We start from the raw sequence: 21,732 nt of genomic DNA, 5'->3' as shown, positions 1-21,732 counted from the left end.
TAAAAATAATATAACAATAATTTAATACGGACAAATTGGGTCGGGCTCGAGTTTAATATTTTTTATCTAAACTTGAATAAAATTTTAAGCTCATTTTTTTTGAATTGAGCCAGATCTAAACTTAAAAAGCGAACTTAAAATTTTGTATTAGCTTAATCCGAATCAATTATTTCCCAACAATTATAACCATTGAGAACCGTTTGGGAAATTTTTAAATATAAATTCGAAATTATAGATTTAGAATAAATAGAAATTTTTTTATCTAAAATCAATTTTTTTTAAAATAAATCTCGTGCAAGGGGCCAGCCCCACATAGCAAAAATACGCTGTGCTTTTGCCATGTGCAACGAACATCCCGCAAAAACAATTTATTTTTCTAAATTTCAAAAAATTCAACCTAAATTCCAAATTATTTTTCCCCTTTAAAAAATAATGAATTGGAACTTACTTTTGTAATTCCTTTTCCAGTTGTATTCAAACACCTTATATTATACATAATATTCTTGTGATTGCTGGAAAAAAAGGTCGTGATTTCTTACAATAAGCACTGTTTGTGTTTTGAAATAGCAGAAAGAACATTTAATTTTTGGCCGTTTGGCGACATTTCCTCACGGTCCTCTTCGGTTTATCCGCTTAAGTAAATCCATCTCTAATTCCCCTTAAATTGAAAAAGAAGAAGGAAAAAAAAGAGAAGGTCCAATTCACTTGCTCCGAGCATTTCCCGCCACCGGAAACTGTTTTTGTTCAAATTCTGGGTAATAATGTCGCAGTCTCTCCAATTCATCACTCCCTCACGTGCTCCTTACTTCACTCTTCCAAAATTCCCGAGGATTTCTTGTACCCGGTTTCCGGTAATCAACCTCCCCAACACAAAACGCTCTATAATCATCACGCCATCGTTATCTTCATTTCTCCATGCCACGTCATCACGATCCCTGCCTTCTGGCAACGCCCAGACCGGAGCTGCGGGGGTTGTATCGGGGTTAAGCGTAGGAGCGACGGGAATCGAAGTGGACGCCGTCACGGAGGCGGAGTTGAAGGAGAACGGATTCCGTAGCACGAGGCGGACGAAGCTAATCTGCACGATTGGTCCAGCCACCTGCGGGTTTGAGCAGCTGGAAGCGTTGGCCGTCGGAGGCATGAACGTGGCTCGAATCAACATGTGCCACGGCTCACGCGAGTGGCATCAAACGATGATCGAACGGGTGAGGAGACTCAACGATGAGAAAGGCTTTGCCGTCGCTATAATGATGGATACTGAAGGTAGCGAGATTCACATGGGAGATCTCGGTGGCGCTGCCTCCGCCAAAACTGAGGTAAACTGAAAAGCTATTTTTTCCCTCTCTCTTTAATCTGATTAATTTAAACTATTTATTTTTGAAATCTTATTAATTTAAATTATTATTTTTTTGAACATAGGATGGAGAAATCTGGACATTTAGTGTTAGGGCTTTCGGAACACCGCGGCCAGAGCGTACAATTAATGTAAATTATGACGGTTTTGCTGAAGGTTTGCAATCTTAACTTTTACTTAAAGAAGTAATTGTAAGCATATTGATTTATTGTTGATCTAAATACGATTGTTTGATGTTGATTTATAGATGTGAAAGTTGGGGATGAACTTTTGGTTGATGGTGGAATGGTGAGGTTTGAGGTGACTGAGAAGATTGGTCCCGATGTTAAGTGTCGGTGCACTGATCCAGGATTGTTGCTTCCGCAAGCTAATTTGACTTTGTGGCGGAATGGCAGTCTTGTTTCAGAGCGTAATGCAATGCTTCCTACCATTTCTTCCAAGGTTGTGACTTGTTTCTATCCTTAGTTCTTTGAATTTTATTACTTGGTGTTTCGAATGAGAGATAATATATAGTAATAATGGAATAAGACGTTTGGCACTCCTGACATTAACATTAGTCTCTTTATATTAACTATATGGTTGTCTAAATTACTCTTATATCCTACAATCCTATGTACTGGTATCAAGTTATTTAACTTGTTTAATATTGCTTTGAGCACTGACTGATGGAAAAGGGAATAGGCTTGAGACTTATGAGCAAATCCCTAGTGAGATTTTACAGTTTTACTAGAACTTGATTGGCACAGCTGATAGGAGGGTTACCAAATGCCCTGATTCTCTCAGGGAGCTACTGCAGATTGCTCTACCTGAAGTTGTGAGGATTTGACTTGAGAGATAACTAGAGAGGAAGTTAAGGCCTCTATATTTGATCAAGGAAGTGAGTAGGCCCTAGGACCTGATCGCTACACTTGCTCACTTCTTTCAGATTATCCGGTCCATTCTTGGGCAAGATTTAACTGAAGCGGTGTTGTACCTCTAAGCTCCTCCCTGCCTTCAACTCCACTACTGTGGTGTTGGTTCCTGAGTGTCAAAAAACCTTGAGCAGGTGAAAGACATTTGACCATTCTCCCGCTATTCAATAGTTTACATGTGCATAACAAGAATTTTGGTGAGAAGGATCACCAAATATCTCCCTGAAATGATATCTCCTAGCCAGAGTGCTTCTATCCCAGGTAAAAGCATCATTGACAACACAGTGATGGCTCCAGAGATTGTCAAAGGCTACAACAGAAACAATTTATCTCCTAGATGTGTGGCATGTGCCCTTAAAATAGACCTTTGGAAGGCCTTTGATTCCTTTAGCAGGGACTTTGTACTTACTGTGCTTGCAGCTATGGGCTTTCCAGAACAGTTTGAGGTATGGATTAGAGCTTGCACTACAACTCCAAGGTTTTCTATCTCTCCCAATGGAGTCTTTGTGGGTTATTTCAGAGGAGAAGGGGGATAAGGCTGGGGGGATGTTGTGGACGCAAGACTTAGGATAAGTTCAAGTTAGGTAGGACTCTTATAATAAAAGAAATTGTTTTAGGACTCTTAGAATAGAAGGGTTTTTTTTGGGTACAAGACAGAAATTAAAAAACAAAACATGGTCAGAATTAGGGCTTAGTGAAAGAAATATAAGCAGTAGAGGCACCGATTGCCCATCGTTTGGTTTCTTCCCCGAGTTGACTATTGCCATTCTCATCTTGAACTACTTTGACAAGTTTGAGGAGGTCCTAATGTAGAAATCAGAGTATTTTTTTTTTAGGAAAGATACTAAATAGGAGATATGATCCCTTAAAATAAGGGATTTTAATAAAAAAAATATCTACAAAATATTCCTAAAATATTTACAGAATATTCCTACATTCCCCTCAAGTGGAGAATATACATTGTATAATCCCGGCTTGAATAGGAATTTATTGAACACGTGTTTTGGCAAAGCCTTGGTAAGAATGTCGCAATCTGTCCTTCGAAGGAATGTAAGAAAGAGTGGCTGTCTTTTTGTTGACTTGATCAAGAATAAAATGCCTATCAATTTCAACATGCTTTGTTCGGTCATGTTGAACTGGGTTCTTGGCAATCTGAATGGCGATTGATTATCACACAAAACTTCAAAGTGATCCTCCGATTTGTGCCAAGTTCTTTAGTAATTTAAGTAGCCAAATTCCTTCAGATATCCCCAAAGCTAGTGCTCTAAATTCAGCTTCAGACTACTTCTTGAAACAACAGATTGTTTCTTACTTCTCCAAGTTGTAAGGTTACCCCAAACAAAAGTGCAGTACCCATTAGTGGATCTTCTTTCAAGTGAGATCTCCACCAACTAGAGTCTGTAAAAATCTTAACAGCCTGTCTTGTGTCTTCTTAAACATTAAGCCGTGTCACGGAGTTTTCTTCAAGTACTTGAGAATTCTATTTGTCGCGCCATATGCTCTTGATAGGATTAGTCATGTGTTGACTTATCACATTTACGGAAAAGCTATATCTGGCCTTGTCAAGGATAAGTAGATTAGTTTCCCAACTAACCTTTGAAATTTCTCTCTGTCTACTAAGGACTCATCTTCTTTATTGAATCTCAAGTTTGCCTCCATTGGTGTATCACCGGCTTACGACCAAGAAAACCAGTTTCTTTGAGTAAATCAAGTACATACTTTCTCCGGTTGATCACAAGTCCTTCTTTTGATCTTGCCACCTCCATTCCTAGGAAATACCTTAGCTTTCCCAAGTCCTTGGTTTCAATTCCTGTTTAACAACTTCTTCAAATTGCTAATCTCTTCCTCATCATCTCCAAGAAGAATGATGTCATCCACATACACAATTAGGATAGCTTTCTTATTTGTAGAAGTTACCTTGATGAAAAGCGTATGATCGGCAAGGGACGCTTGTAGCCATTTTGAAGAATGACTTTAGTGAACCTCTCGAACCAAGCTCGGGTGATTGTTTTAACTCAGTATAGAGACTTGTTGAGCTTGCAAACCTTGTTGCTACCTTCAATAGACTTTGAGCCGTGTGGCAATTGCATATAGACTTCTTCCTCAAGCTTGCCATTAAGAAATGCGTTTTTACATCAAGTTGATGTAATTTCCAATCGCAATTTACAGCCAAACTTAGGAGTACTCGAATAGTGTTAAGCTTTGCCACAGTGCAAAAGTTTCGTGAAGTCTATCCCATATGTTTGCGTGAAACCTCGGCCACTAGTCTAGCTTTGTATCGTTGGATACCGCCATTGGAGTTATACTTTACAGAAAGATCCATTTACAACCGACAACCTTTTTCCTTGAGGAAGGTCTCAGTAATGGTCCAAGTAGCATTTTTCTCTAGTGCACAAATTTCCTCTTCAACACCCTTCTCCATTTTGGATCCTTTAGAGCTTCAGCTATGCTTGTGGGAACTCGTTCTTTATCCAAAGTTGCTGTAAATGCTTGAAAAGACGGCATCAATGAATTATAACCATAAATTTTTCAATAGGATGCTTGGTGCCTTGCCTAACCCTTTTCTAATAGCAATAGGAAAGTCATCTAGAGTAGTGGACTTCTTGATTTCTTCTTCCATTTCGCAATCGGACCCAAATCCAATTCTCGGCAAGAATCGATTGCAAAAGCAGTCTCGTGGATATGTCTTCTTTTCTTGTGTAGACACGAAGTTTGTTTGGGTGGTGGTGTTTTTGAAGACTGTCAATTGGAGTAGGTGTATTTTCGGGAAGAGTGTTTAAAGTGGGTGTAGGTGAATTAGTCATAGGTACTACAGAGAATCAATGGGAGCATTCACAGTGATGATCTGCGGTAATGGCGAACAAAATGGCAATTCAAGGTTGAGAATGAAGATTAGGAGGAGATACTGTTGTGGCTGAAAATCACTCCATGTTTCCCCAATTTCAGCCTGAGTGAAATAGGAATCTGCTCATTAAATGTTATATCCATAGTGGTGAAAAATCGTTTAGAAGGAGGATGATAGCATTTATAACCCTTCTTAAGTAGAGAATACCCAACCAATACACATTTTAAAGACTTAGGATCTAACTTGGACTTATTAGGAGCAATATTTTGGATAAAAACAGTCAGCCAAAAATTTTAAGTGGCGAATGGAGGAGATAGGCTTAAAATGAGGAAAGTCTGCAAAAATATAGATTGAGGCGTTTGAAATTTTAAAATCTTACTAGGCATCCGGTTGATTAAATATGTGGCGATTAATAAGGCTTCCCCACAAATATTTAGGAACATTAGTGGTAAATAGAAGAGAACGAGTAACTTCAAGAAGGTGCCTATTTTTCTTTTCGGCAATGCCGTTTTTTGTGGGGTTCCAACACAAGAACTAATCTGAACTATGCCTTTTTCCTTAAAAAATCACCTAAAGACCTAGCAAAAATTCACGCCATTATCGATTTAAAGAGCTGGATTTTAGACCCAAATTGAGTGAGAACCATGTTATAAAATTGCACAAAAACACTAGCGTTTCAGATTTATCTTTCAGCAAATAAGTCCAAGTTATCCTCATGTGATCATCAATAAAATGATAAACCACTTACAATTATCAGCATTCTTCACCCGAGAAGGGCCCCAAATATCACTATGGATCAAAGCAAAAGGGTAAGAAGGCTTGTATGTAGAAGGAAAATAAGATGATTTAGTATGTTTGGCAAGAGAGCAAACTTTGCAAGAAAAAGAATTAGGCCTTTTATTAATGAATAGAGCAGAAACAATTTTGCAAGGTATTGGAAACTAGGATGGCCTAAACGAAAGTGCCATAACATAACAATATCAACTTTTCCTAAAGCGGTAAATGACTTGGAGATCTCGATTTTAGGAGAGGTAGGGAGGATGTAGAGACCATTATGCAAGTGGCCTTACCAATCATCTTCTTGAGTTCGAGGCACGCAAAGTACAATCACGATCATTAAAAATTACAGAGCGGTGCAAGTCTGTGGACAATTTACTAACAGAGATGAGATTGCACGCCGATTTGGTACAAAGAGAACATTTTAAGTGCAATCTGTTCATTGAGAATAACAGTGCCATGTCCCTCTATTTTGCACAAGGTACCATCAGCCGTTTTGACAGCTTTACCAAAGGTATGGAAAAAATTGTGAAACAATGCCTTGTTACCAGTCATATGATCCGTAGCACCAGAATCGAGGATCCAATTAGGAGTCAACGGGAGGAGAAAATGCGATAGAAGAAAGGTTACCTTCGGATCTTTTATGACCAGATTACCTCACAAGACCCTTGAAACTTTCCAAATAGTTTTTGAAGTTCAGCAATCTGTTCTTTAGTGAAACTAGTAATGAGAGGTGGCAACAAGGCTTGATTTATTATCTTGAGAGTGCTTGGACTTCCAGTCCTGAGGCTTACCATGAAGCTTCCAACACTTCTCCTTAGAGTGGCCGGGCTTTTTGCAATGATCACACCAAGGTCTCCCCCGTTTGGAAGAGGGAGATGATTGATGGGTCGATAGGCGATCTTTCGAAGTGGAAGATGGTTCATCGACAAGATCACACACCTTCGGCTTTCTTCCTTCTTGACCATAGAAAGCCTCTCGAAGGAGGGAAGAGGAGAAATAGCCAGACCTGCCATGAACCTCGTCCGTGTTCTTATTTAAGCCTTGGAGAAATTGAAAAGTCTTCGTTGAGTAACAATTTGCTGATAAAGAGCAGCATCTCTTGGATCTACCCAATCATAATGTGCATACAAATCTAATTGTTGCCAAAGAGCGTAAGGGTATTGTAGTAGAGAGTAAGGCATGGTTCCTTGTTTAAGAGTGGCTGCTTGATCTTCAACATGATATAATTCAGCAATGTTATCCGTGCTAGAGTAGGTTTTGGACTGCACTCCAAATTTCAGCGGTGTGGTGTAAAGAAGAAAGTTTCGCTTATACTGGGGTCATGGAATGAAGGAGCCAAGTCATAACGACCATTGTCACGCATCCACTTAGCAAAACCAGCATCATCCACAGAGGCTTCTTGATTTCACCAAGAACGTAGTCCAATCTTTCTCTGCCCAAGAGAAAATCTTAACCGATTGGGACCATTCAAGAAAATTGTTGCCATTCAATCGATGGCGGTGATAGTCGACTGCATTTAATCGATGGAGCATCGGAACTAGAAAAATTTTCTGGATTTGAAGTAATCTCCAAGTAGGAGAAGGAGTTTGGACATGGTCTAGGTTGAAAAAGAAATCGTAACCTAAGCTGATACCATGTAGAAATCAGAGTATTTTTTTTTTAGGAAAGATACTAAATAGGAGATATGTCCCTTAAAATAAGGGATTTTAATAAAAAAAATATCTACAAAATATTTCTAAAATATTTACAGAATATTCCTACACCTAAATGTCCTTGAATGCTGGAAAAAGTTTCCACCCTAAAAGATCTGGGTCTCTTTAATGAGTTTTAAGGTTTCAGTCTCCCTTTGATGAGCTGAAAGGTCTCTTTATGATGAGATGAACTATCAATCCCAACCCATGGTTATACCAATGATTCTTAGCAATGGCAGAACAGTGTTGGCCAAAGTGAAGAGCAGAAATATGCAAGAAGCTCATGCATATGCAAACAAAGATAGAAAACTGATTGAATGCTTGATTGTACGTTGTAGTGTGTTCATGAAAGTATTGTTGAAACCAACACCCAACTGTTAGATGAACTGTCTGAAGGAATGGATAAATAATTGCTGGTAAACAGGTTAGTAACTATATGGTAGATAAGAATTTAGACCCTGTAACTGAATAAAACCAAACCGGGCAGCCTCTACCAATCTCTCTTCCTTAACCTATGCATCAAACCCTCCTAAACCTATCTCGACAAAGGCCATGGCTGTCACAACCAACTTCACTTTCTTATCTTATTCATTCATCCCTTCTAAACTCATATCCAACAATCCATCTTTTTTTTTTTTAAACCCTATTCAGAAAGCCTCCAACTTTATATCGGAAAAGTTTAATGGGTTTAAACTTGCCAGGTATTTTTGAAAATTGTCAGTTTTGATGAGAACTTTGAAGAGATTTATGCAATGGTACTGATAAATGAGAATAACTTTGTGGAGATCTATGACCCTTGTCAGTTTCAGCTGTTAGTAATAGGAAGGAATGGTGTGATAAGGGTTTCTTTCTCTAATAAAATGACCTTCGATTCAACTACAAGGATGATTGATGGTTGTTCAAGCACCAAACAAATGTCAATCACACTTGAAGAAGCTACCTTTCGCCAGCTTTATCATGACTTCAAGCTTGAGAACAAGCACTTTTTCTGGGAGGGAGTATTGTTGCGGATGTAGGACTCTTAGGATAATTTCAAGTAAGGTAGAATTCTTATAATAAAAGATACGGTTTTAGGACTTTTGGAATAGAAATTGTGTTTGAAACAACTTTATTTAGTTTGATGTATTTCATTTAATTGTTGTGATCTCTATTTAAGGGGACATATGCTTTAATACTTAACCAGAATTTCTATTAAAAAAACCCTGAAAGATCTGGGTCTCTCTTAACAAGTCCTAAGATTTCAGTCTCCCTTTGATGAGCTGAACTATCAAGCTTAAACACACGGTTCTTATAGAGACCCACTATCTCCCTAACATCTTTTTGATATCTATGAACATTTTATCCAAACTATTGGATGTAGCAGTTAAGCACGGGATTTTCAAGTTCTATCCTAAATGTCACAAAGTAAGCTTGACTAATCTATCCTTATCTATCCTTTGCTAATGACCTACCGAGGACACTGTGGACTTAATGGTGGGAATATGGAGCTAGAATCAGTTGGGAGTCAAATTTGTCTGCCCAAATCTGTAGGAGGGTTGGGCATGAAAGATTCGGAAGACTGGAATAGATCTAGCATGAGGAAACATATAAAGACCATTTTGGTTGGGGAGGGCTTTCTGTGGATTTCTGGGTTGCAAGCTTATGCATTGAAAGGCAACACCTTGTGGCAGGTTTCAGCGCAAGGAGACAAAAGCTGAACTTGGAGGAAGATTCTGAAGTTAAGAGGAGGCTGAACCTTTAATAAGTCTACTACGGGTAATACCGAACTACCTGTTACAAAGATTTGGGAAGAAATTAGGAGGAAAACTGGGAAGATGCATTGGCATAGGCTCATAAGGTCTTCCTTACACATTCCCAAGCACTCCCTAATTGCTTGGATGGCTATATTAGATATACTGCCAACAAAAGACAGACTCATCTCTAGAGGGCTAAGCATTGATAATCAATGCAACCTTTGCTGCAGGGAGGCAGAGAGTTGAGATAATTTGTTTTTTGGATGTGAATTCTCAAGGAAAGTATGGGAAGAGGTCCTAAAACTCTTGTCAAATTCAGAGAGCTGTTCTGAATTGGCAGCTGGAGCTCCATTGGGCTAACTCAAGGTTGAAAGGTAAAACATCAATCATGCTTATTATGAAATTGGCTTGGAATGCTTTAATCTACATGATATGGAGAGAAAGGAACAGAAGGCACTTCAAGGGCTTACAAGCTAATGAGTCAGAGGTTCTTCAGAACATAAGAGGCACTGTACAAACCAGATTTTTTTTTGGGGGGATATTAATAGAGTAGATACTGTGAATATACAACCATATAGAGAAGGGTGTAATCAATGGTAAAGGTGTAAATAGACAAATATAGGATTGATTTATTGGTTATGAGTTGTAATTGGACATTTTTATTTTTGTAGCAGATATCCTCTCTTTGGATAATAAAACAGAATTATCCAAACAATAATATTGCTTTGAGCTTCTTTAGATTAAGTCAACTTGGATGGCGTTTTCCTTTTTCCATACAATGATAAGAAATTGGTTTATGTAATTTTGCGAAAAGAAATCCTAGGATATACAGTAAGTTAATAAACAAAAATCACATATAATAAATGGAAATCTGTTTCAAATGGGGTAGGATAGCGAATTCAACTCATTCATCCCCTGCAATGGTAGTTTAGGATCTGATTTTTCTATTTATTCTTTAGGTTCTCATGATCCTGAGACATTGATGTTTGAGTTTTTAAGCTTGTGTTTTATTGTATGCCAGCATTCATGTAATACCTTCTTGTTCCATTGTGTTGTGTGCATGGTGTTAGATTTGTATATTAGTCCCTGTTGCCTGATCAAGCCTTTTTTTTTTCTACACTCAGGATTGGTTGGACATTGACTTTGGGATTGCAGAAGGTGTTGATTTTATTGCAATATCCTTTGTCAAATCTGCTGAAGTGATTAATCATCTTAAAAGCTATATTGCTGCAAGAGCATGCGGTAGGTAAGCATCATACATGGCATTGCACTATCTGAAGCACAGAATGGTTGAGGTCAATTCTGATATTTCTTTTGGTTTCTTGAGCTTCTGCCTTTGACCTACATGCATAGCAGTTTCAATAGTTGGAAACTAGAAACAGAGACTGAAATTGAATTCTCATTAGTAAGTTCTATTTTTCTTTAGCTGAAAATGGGCATCTCATGTTTTTTTTTTTTTTGCAGTGAGATAGCTGTCATTGCAAAGATGGAGAGTGTTGACTCATTAAAGAATTTAGAAGAAATTATTCAAGCGTCAGATGGAGCTATGGTCGCAAGGGGAGACTTGGGTGCTCAGATACCATTGGAACAGGTTCCATCATCTCAGCAAAAGATTGTCCAGCTCTGCAGGCAGCTAAATAAGCCAGTGATTGTTGCCTCCCAGTTACTTGAATCAATGATTGAATACCCTACACCCACCCGAGCTGAAGTTGCTGATGTTTCTGAGGCGGTGAGGCAGCGAGCTGATGCTTTAATGCTCTCTGGTGAGTCTGCTATGGGGCAGTACCCTGAAAAGGCATTGGCTGTTCTGAGAAGTGTTAGTGTGAGAATAGAAAAGTGGTGGAGGGAGGAAAAATGTCATGAAGCTATGGAATTGCTAGATGTAGGAACTTTGTTTGCAGATAGTATCTCAGAAGAGATTTGTAATTCTGCTGCCAAGATGGGTAAGTAAGCTTTTGGTTCTGTTAGTTTGTCACACTAATCCCTCGTTCGGTTATTTAGTGTGTTAAAACAATGAAAAGCATAATTATTACATAAGTATTAAAATAGTTTGCCATGATATAAAGAATCATTAATACCAATTTAATCTTGAAATTAGAAAGATGAGTAAAACTCTAGTAAAAATAAGACCTCATTAAAATTGGTAAAAAAAAATTCCTCCCTTTGCTGAAAACAAGTCATGTGAGTAGCTAAAAGTTACTAAGTAAAATTAGTTTATTGCTAACTCATGTACTAAGATGTGTTGAAAAAAAATACTCCTAACAAAAGTAGTATAAGTGTTTGCCATCTGCGTGCATATACAATATCATGTATCTATGCATTTTTTTTTCTGCATTGCATAGGCTGTGATCCAAAGTGAAAAAAGAACTACATCTTGAGACTTTTAAAACTCCATTGCATGTTCCGTATACGCATATTTGCTCTTTAAGTATTTGAGGGGAAAAGAAAATTATATGTTCTTACATCTTTTTCTTCCTTCAAGTGAATAAATTTTTGGAATTTGGATGTTTTCGGCAACTGTCATGAGTTCATTTCAATATGAGATTATTACTTTTATTGAGTTTTTTAAAATGTTAATAATTCTTGTTCTAGTAATGGATTTTGAATGCAAACATGGAATTTTGGCAGATAACTTCAATTTTGGAAGTATCTTAAGTTCATTTGTAGTAGCCCTCAATAGCTTGCTCAATATCTCTTTTGGGTTCTTTGGGTATGGATTGTTAACTTTTCGTGGTCAAACTGGATCTCCGTTGGGCAGGTTTTCTATGTTCAGGTCTACTTTGCCAGCTTTTGGTTAACCCCTTTTTCAGCTTGACTATAGAACTCCAGAAACGAACTGATAGATATCCAACTTTTGTTTTTTGTAAAGTTATTTCTTAAATTATGGTCTTGAATCTTAATGATACATTTGGTTGTGAAATACAGCTAACAATCTAGAGGCGGATGCCCTTTTTGTCTACACAAAGACAGGCCACATGGCATCTCTCCTGTCCCGATGTCGACCAGATTGCCCCATCTTTGCTTTTACAACCACAACATCTGTTCGGAGGCGTCTGAACCTACAGTGGGGTCTAATACCCTTCCGTCTAAGCTTCTCCGACGATATGGATGCCAACCTTAACAAAACCTTCTCGTTACTCAAAGCCAGGGGAATGATCAAATCAGGCGACCTTGTTATCGCTGTATCAGACATGTTGCAATCCATCCAAGTCATGAATGTTCCTTAAAGCCACGGTATCACTGGTTTTGGTAAATTTTAGACACACCTGGCTCTCAACTGTTTTATGCATTAAACTTCCTGTATACTTCACAATCAGTTGAAGTTGATTACAATTAGAAAGAAAACTATTGGCATAGGTAAATGAGGAGTAATCGTGAGTTTGGTCTTCCTGGTTTTAAGTCATGGATTGTCCAAAATCTGTAATTTTTTTTTTTTTTAGTATTTGTTTTTTGGGATTTTCATGACATTGTAGCTCATGAGTCATGTTTGTTAGCTATTTGTTTTTCATGTTTTTTCATGTGTAAATTATTACATGATATCTAGGCATCATACATCGTTATCCTTTCCTATTTGATTTGATGACTTGAACCCGTCCAGACAATCAGCCTGAAACCCAAAACGTGATAATGGGCAATGGCTGTTCACTGGACCGACAAATGGGCAACAACAGCAGGCATTATAAAATAGCCTGTATGATTGGGGATTAAGTTTTAAGTCTGCTGAAACCTCCTAAATCCGAACGTCCTTGTAAAGCAGAAACATTCATTTGGATCAAACAAATGTTTATGCCAAACAAGAGATGGTCGCCAGTCTTGAACTCTACCAATAAGCAATCAATGGTAATTGGGAAGCCCCTGAAGTATCTCAACTTTTTTGAACTTTGTTAATGGTCCGATAATCCACTTCGGATGATCCAAATACCCGGCTACACTACTCATTTCAGACATGGATGACATTCGGTTTAGGAGAAAATTCACCTAAATTTTTGCTGTACTTAATCCTTTGGATAATTTCAAATTTTTACCTCAACCAGATCCATCAAAGAGTTACTATACTAAATTAAATTCAGCATTTTGACATCATCATATTCATATCACTAAACCAATTGAATTCCCTACTTTGTATGGTAAAGTTGAAACATCTTAAACTTGTTTAAGGGTTAGAGTATTCATCCAAATCCCACTTCTTGAAATTTAGAAGGGTTTAAACAAAAATATTAAATCAAAAATCAAGTTTAAAAACAAAATTGACATTTAAAATTTGGACAAGGCTTGAGCTCCAATATTCAAAACTCAAGTTAGCCTAATTTGATTCGTTTTTAAGTTTATTTCTACTTTTTTTTATATATATTATGCAATTTATATCATATGAAAATTAAATGTGTTACACTCCTAACCCCTTGGGCATAGCTCTTCAAGAATCAAAGCTAACACGTCGAGAAGACTCCCCGAATACCACTCCTTGAAAGTTGGGACCCACCTACTGGAACAACCACACACCTCGGAGAGACCCCATCGCACATCACCTTTCGAGACACCAAATACATGAATTCCTCACCAGGCGTTTCATTGGAACACGTCGCGAGAACTCCTCGGACCGAAAATATACTAAGGTCCTATCTAATTGTCATTTATGGCATCAATCGCCGAACAACAGTCCTGTCTAACATGATTGACAGCCTGTCCAATTGCCACCCTAATAGCCACACCTAGGCCCAGGTCCGCCAAAGTAGATCAACTGACGTAATCACCCTAGGTCACCTATGACTCAATGATACGTAGCATCTCGGGATCATAGGCTCTATACATATATACCCATTCGATGGGATGAATCTCTTTCTCTCTCTCTCTCTCTCTCTCTCTCTCTCGTTCTTATTTTCAACCTTACAATCACATATATCTATGAACCTCATTCGATCACCCCTCTTAGCTACTCCCCGCCTTGTCTTATGCCAAGTGAACCGGTAATAACTGTTGTATCACTACCTTGTTGGATCCTTGCATCAACAATTGGTGTGGTAACCATAGACCATTTTCGCCTCATGATATTTCAAAAAAAATTTAGATAGTAGATGCCAACAACAACATTCTTGTTGGCTATGCCCAAAACTATGGCCAAACCAAAGGTTATGGCCATGATATGGCTCATGACCAACTCAACCCAAACCAAGGATTTACCATTATGACCCATACAACTGTTATGCTTAATACTACCAACAACAACAATACCAACAACCTCTAGCTTACTCTAATAAAAACCTGATCCTAACCTTCAGCAAATATTGGAGCTCCAAGAACAATTTAAAATGCTCTAGGAGCAATTTTACGAATCCCAAGAATTCTAGAAATTATAGCAACAACAAGAGCAACCGCATTAGTGTAATATGCAAGAGCTTTTGAATGGCAAGAGGTGAGGTAGGGGATGACGAGAGAACGAATAAGAAGGGGTCTCCTGGATCAAGCAAGAGTGAAATGCCAATAGAGGAACAACTCAACTAGAAGGGGTCAGGGTAGACCTTGCAACTGCGCACAATGAACAACCAATGAGAGACCAAGAATACCTGCTCGAACAAGTCTCAACGTGATAAATGGCTTGGAGAAATGAAGTAGAGGTCCTTAGGAAAGAGATGCAGGACTTGCAAATGGTTCATTTAAGACACACTGAAAGGATTCTAGAAGCCAATGGTCCCCTGGCCCCACACATTGCCACCGTAGGATACCCTACCGACTTCAAGGTCTTGAAGATGAGATTTGACGGGAAGGACCCCGTGGATCACCTCGCACAGTTTAAAATATATATTGGAATCTTTGGGGCTCTTGATGAGCTAAAGTGCAAGGTGTTTCCTTTGACTCTCAAGGGTCATGCAATGAACCGATACAACTCGTTGCCATTGAGCTCCATCAATAATTTTGACGAATTGGAAAAGATATTTGTGGATAATTTCTTAGCCAACAAAAGGCCTTGAAGTCTAATAAGAGTTTGTGAACCACTCACGAACTTCACCAAGAGATTCAACTAGAAAACCTTAGAAATCAAAGACCTCACCGATGATTGAGAGATTATGGCTTACATTGCAGGCCTAAATCACTAGTTCTTGAAATTTAACCTCATGATCAACAGATCAGAGAAAGTTGTTTTAGTTGTATGACATGGCAAAAATGTGCCAAAGTCGAAGACATTAACAGTAACAAGTTCCGCTAATAGTTCGAACCTCTCATCCAAAGAAGACGATCATAGATGGGAAAGGAAACATAAGAGGTAGAAGGAAAGGATGCACAAGTCCTTAAGAGTCAATAAGGGGGAGCATTACTCGCCTAAGAAAAAGAGATAAAAATTGGAGGATTACCCTCGAAACTCGTAGCACAAGCAACTTAACTTTACAAGTGATACGGACTATAAATCCAAAGGACCATGGGCGGTATGATGAATACATCCCTTTAAAAACCTCCTTAACCAAGATCCTTCGAGAAGTGGAAGATAGGGGAATTTTAGATCCTCCTCCTCCTATAGGAGTTGGCTGACTACGCCCCAACGTGTGTGCGTTAGGGCCTAGAAAACTGCAATTAGATATATATATGATATATGTGGTGTCTACAAGTGAATAGGTAAAGGTGTATTATAGTTTGTTATTTACAACGTATACTTCGAAAGTATTCCAAGGATCGTACCTAATGAAAGTTTGTTTAAACTAAATTGCTAACACAACTCACACACTAAACAGATCTAAATATTATTGACATCAAAATCATAGTATGACAGAATCAAAAGAAGTGGATTAAAAAATAAAATAGTAGAAAAAAATACCAAAATAAAAAATCAATTAAACATGCAAAAGGGTGAATTAAACAGGCAAAAGGGTGAATCGCTTCTATGTTCATGATTAACTTGAGTCTAGGATTTTTAATTAATTAGCTAACAATTAACCTAATTAATACCTTTTAGCCTATAACTAAATTAACTGATCGACTTAGTTTACTTATCTAACCTGAAAAACTAAATCGGGTTAGATTAAGTTGATTCACAACAGACTATCCTTTTGGCCTTATCTACCTAAGTAACTTCCTAGAGTTGTCAATTTTAGGGTTTATTCCACTTTATCTACTCCACCCAACTAAATACAAACCCTAATTCCAAAGCTAAGCAATTCTAAATGCAAGATTTCCTAGCAATTTATTAAACATTCAGAAAATATAAAATAAAAAGTAGAGAAGAGATTATTAAAATCTGTAGATGTTGTCGTGTTCTTGAATCTTTAACCCTTGATTGATGATTTGATTGTTGAAATTAGTGAAGAGAATATTCATAAAATGAAATAGGAAAGAAAATAAAACTTAAAACCAAAATTGAAATTCAAAGAATGTTTACAACTGAATGGAAATTAAAAACTAGATCTAAACCTTGAGAACAAAAAAACGAAAGTTTAATTTTGTGAACTAAGATATGACTCCCTTAATGAAGTCCTGAGATCTAACATTTCTAGCGTTTAGGTTAGATGACCAAATTAGGTCAATTACAAGCTGCTAAACATGTTAATTATCATTGTATGGATGAAAAACACCCTTGGCTGATAAATGGGCCTCATCGGATCGATGTCACGACATCTTATAGCTGGTGTCGCTATATTGAACACCGAATGCTTCCCCTCTTGGTTCTAAGTTTGATGTCATGACATGGAGTGGTTGTTGTCACAACATCGATGGTTGAATGTTCCCCCTTTAGGTTCGAAGTTGGATGTCGCGACATAGAGTGGTGGTTTTTGTGACATCAACGGTTATTTGTTTCCCCTCTTGGTTCAAAGTTGGGTGTCACAAAATTCCCTATAAATGTTGCAACATCCGTGGCAGTCCATTGACTCATCGGCCTACAATATTTACCTACTGTCAAATGTAGTATTATTCTGGTCTATTTTCGCACTTAAGGAGTTTGTTTTCTAGCACTTTTAGAATTTAATATTACATTTTTTGTACTTAGTAGTTAGGATTAAAAGTTAGAAAAAACAAGTGTTTTTAACATATTTTTTAGTGTTGATGACCTATTAGGACGAGTGTTGCACAAGATTCCCGAGCTGTGAAAGCATGAAAAAAATGTCCAAAGCCATAAAATGATTGCTATGGCATGACACGCAGACTATGTTGCACCCAAAAGTATGAAGTTGACAACTGTATTTTGGCAGATTCTTATAGATTTTATTTCTTTCTTACACCCAAAGTATTGGGGGGCATATCGGGCATAAAGTGCACATATTTTAGCCTATAAATAAGAGGCTTATGTACACAAATTAGGGCATCAATCCATTCATCATAGACCGTTTTTAGTTTTCTTTTCATTTATATTTGCTTAGTCGAAACTTTTCTATTCGAGATGTAAAGACAATTGCGAGCGGAGATTGTCACTAGCTTGATCAGCTAATTCTTGTATAAATATTAGAATAATATCTTATGCTTTATTCATATTGATCACCTCTAGACATACTAACGTCCAAAGTGTGAATACTGCAACTAAATATAGGAATTTGAGGCGGTGTCTGCAAGTATACGGGTCAGGTTGTAATATAGTTACAACGAAGTAGGTAACTACTTCGAGGATTGTACCTAAAGGAGGCGAGTACTAAATTAACTTTAGCCTAAACAAGAATAGATCTAATTAGTATAAATTATATTACGATAAACATAAAAATAAAGAAACTAGATTTTATAAGAAAATAAATAAAAGAACATAAAAGCATGAACTTCAGAAAGCTAAGATTTAAACTCAAGAAAATCTAAGTATGGGTGATTAGCTAGCTTCGGAGATCATAACTGTAACACCCCGTACCCAAGACCGTTGCCCGAGTCGAACACGAGGTGTTAACGGACTTAATTCATTAATTAAACAGCTCATACAATTCATTTTAAAATTTCCAGACAAGCTAGCTAACTGCATCACAGTCGCTTTAAAAATCATATCTCGAGTTACGAAACTCGAAATCCAATTCCGTAAATTTTTCCTGAAACTAGACTCATATATATATCTACTAATTTTTTCTAGAATTTTGGTTGGGCCAATTAGTACAGTTTATTAGTTAAAGTCTCCCTGTTTCAGGGTTCAACTACTCTGACCTCTGTGTATTACGAATCAGATATCTCCCTGTACAGAGCTTCAATGATATGCCGTTTATCTCTAATAAAACTAGACTCAATAAGGAATCTGTACATATAAAGTGTGATTTCTAATTATCTTTGTAAAATTTATGGTGAATTTCCAAAGTCAGAACAGGGGATCCAGAAATCGCTCTGGCCCTGTTTAACAAAAATTTAAACATCTCATAAAATATAGCTCATATACCTGTTTCACTTATTCCATATGAAAATAGACTCATCAAGCTTCGATTCCATAACTTATTCATTATTTAATTCCATCTCTACTATTTTTAGTGATTTTTTAAACTCACGTCACTGCTGCTGTCTGAATCTATTTTATGGTAAATTTTACCTATTTCATGGTTTCCATGGATTAGCTAGCAATTTGACATACATAATACCAAATATGATCATGATTAGCCATTCCAATGGCTAATCATTACCAAGCATTTCTATTTCCATACCACTCAATAACCATATCATAAGACCATATATACAAAATGATTATAATGCTATACATGCCATACTCAAAATATACAAGCCATTACGCCAAGATGGTATACGGATAGTGTGAGCGTGCCTCCGACCGTTTTCGATTTCGAGCTGGCTTGTCAACACTACAAGGAATGAAAAGGAGGAGTAAGCATAAATGATTAGTAAGCTCACATGCAAATAGCAAGTAACATAACCATATAAGCAAACATAAAACATCATTTGCATAATCATCACCAAGACATTCATATCACCTTTTCATTTATCATCTTACCATATTGTTGTTATATCGAGTTTTCAACCCGAGGGTTAAGTACATACCTGTTCAAATTATCCATTTCACAACACTTACCAATACGTCCCTTTCATCTTGAGTATTCCTCCATTTGAGTAGAACTTTACCCGTTGAACACATCGGAATATAATTCGGATACATGGAAAGTTTGCACATAAGTGCCACATATGTAGCCAAGCTACCATGTAACCCGCCCATAAGTGAACTCGGACTCAACTCAACGAGCTCGGCGTTCGCATCCATAAGTGAACTCGGACTCAACTCAACGAGTTCGGATGCCTAGTTACATCTCACGAACTCGGACTCAACTCAACGAGTTCGGACGCTCGCATCCATAAGTGAACTCGGACTCAACTCAACGAGTTCGGATGCCCAAATATCCCAGTGACATGTCACTTGTATCCTAATCCATTCCTAAGGTTCAACGGACCTTTTTCCCAATCATGTGTCTCAACCATCTTCTACGGAATGCCGATACGATACTCGGTAGTATTTCACATTTTCCAAGTATATCACATAATTTGACATATTATCAAACAATTATCACAAGTATAATATTTCATAATAATTATCATATCATTTAAAAACATTAAAACATTTAAAATAATAACTATGTTACCAACATTTACATATGAACTTACCTCGTATGCAAAATGGCTATTTTACCATTTCGTCCCACAACTTGGTATTTTCCCCATTTTAGCCCGAATTTCAGTTTTCCTTGCTCTATCATTTAAAATATAGTATAATTAGGACTAAAATTATTCAAATTGACCCAAAATCATATTTTGGAAAAATTACAATTTTGCCCTAAACTTTTGCATATTTACACTTTTGCCCCAAAGCTCGTAAATTAAAATTCAGCCTATTTTCTTATGTTTTATGACATGCTGATCATTTTTCCTTCTATGGCAACATCAAATTCTCACTCTAACATGTACTTATGACTATTAGGTATTTTTACCGATTAAGCCCTTTGCTCGTTTTCACTTAAAACCGAGTAGCACAAGTTGTCTAACATAATTTAAAACCTCATATTCTATCATAAAACACCAAAATACACAAATTTCACCTATGGGTATTTTTCCAAATATAAACCCTAGGTTAAATTATTGCTAGCATAAGCTAAATCGAGCTAGGGACTCAAAAACGTAAAAATCATTAAAAACGAGGCTAGAACGGACTTACAATCGAGCTTGGAAGCTTGAAAACCCTAGCCATGGTTTCTCCTTGCTATATTCGGCCATGGGGTTGAAGATGAGCAAAATTGGCTTTTAATTTTGTATTTTAATTCATTTTACCCTAAATGACCAAAATGCCCTTACTACTAAACTTTCCAAAATTCCATCCATGTCCAATTTTGTCCATAGACTTAGAAATTGGTAAAATTACTCTTTAAGGACCTCTAATTAATAATCTAATTCAATTTTATGCAAAATACTTCTAGAACACAAGTTTTGCAATATATTCAATTTAGTCCCAAATTTCAAATTAAGCACTTTATGCATAAAATTTCTTCACGAAATTTTCACACAATCATGCAATCATATCATAGACCTTAAAATATTCATAAAATAATTATTTCTATATCGGATTTTGTGGTCACGAAACCACTATTCGACTAGGCCCAAAATCGGGATATTACAACTCTCCCCTTCGTGGATTTTCGTCCCGAAAATCTTACCGAAAAAGTGGTCTTCACTTTTAATCTCATATTTGGTGCCAAGAACTTGCACTTAGACTGTACCTCCAATACATCTCTTCAATTTCTCATATGATCTAAAAGCTTACAGCCTCAACTCTCAACTGTTCTTAAATTTTCAACCCTTCTTAATTTCCCATGATATCATGACATAAAACCCGGATCTCAACTTGATTTAATGGAGACCGAATTCCAAGAAATCCAACAATCAAAGAGACACGAAATTCCATGAATCGATGAGTAGGAATTCATTCAAGATGAGATGTGATTTATAGATCTCGCCAAACATTTAACAATAGGATACATCACATTTTCCTCTTTCCGCCATAGAAATAATTCGATATGGCCTCAAGAATAATCCTTCTCATTTCCATCCCAATATCAACATTGACAAGGATAATTTTGATAGATCCCAATGCTCGGCTTTAACCCCTTTAACAACTCCGATTTTATGTAACATCGGATGCTCTAAACTATCACATTACCTCACTGTCTTGAAACACATCACAATTCATACAACAATACATTACTGAAAGTCAGGAAGTCTTTGCTCAATGTAGACTAGTCTAGTTCAGACGCTTCGGTTACCAATATTCTCATCTATCCGAACTCTTTCAACATGTAATAAACTTTTCAGCTTTCACAAGATGGAAACCTTATCATTCGTAGTGACTTAAACTAATATTCAACTCTTTCTAATAAATATACACTTCTCGTTCAAACTATTTACTCTTTGATCCGTACAAAATGAAATTCTATTATCAAACTTGGGAAAAATAATCCTGACATAATTGTCACATGAAATCTTT

General features: G+C 37.1%; 1 protein-coding gene across 1 annotated transcript; it reads left to right on the top strand.

Annotated features, from left to right (window-relative positions):
• Nucleotides 1-298: 298 nt before the first annotated feature.
• LOC108489203 (pyruvate kinase isozyme A, chloroplastic) lies at nt 299-12,840 on the top strand. Its single transcript, XM_017793553.2, has 6 exons — nt 299-1,316; nt 1,420-1,510; nt 1,602-1,795; nt 10,439-10,560; nt 10,779-11,257; nt 12,240-12,840. The coding sequence occupies exons 1-6, from the start codon at nt 762-764 to the stop codon at nt 12,539-12,541; spliced, it is 1,743 nt and encodes a 580-aa protein (XP_017649042.1). The 5' UTR covers nt 299-761; the 3' UTR covers nt 12,542-12,840.
• The last annotated feature ends 8,892 nt before the right edge of the window (nt 12,841-21,732 follow it).

The sequence above is a fragment of the Gossypium arboreum genome, chromosome 10 (genome assembly GCF_025698485.1).
Source record: "Gossypium arboreum isolate Shixiya-1 chromosome 10, ASM2569848v2, whole genome shotgun sequence".
Classification (NCBI taxonomy): Eukaryota; Viridiplantae; Streptophyta; class Magnoliopsida; order Malvales; family Malvaceae; genus Gossypium; species Gossypium arboreum.
This window is presented reverse-complemented; position numbering and strand designations above follow the sequence as displayed.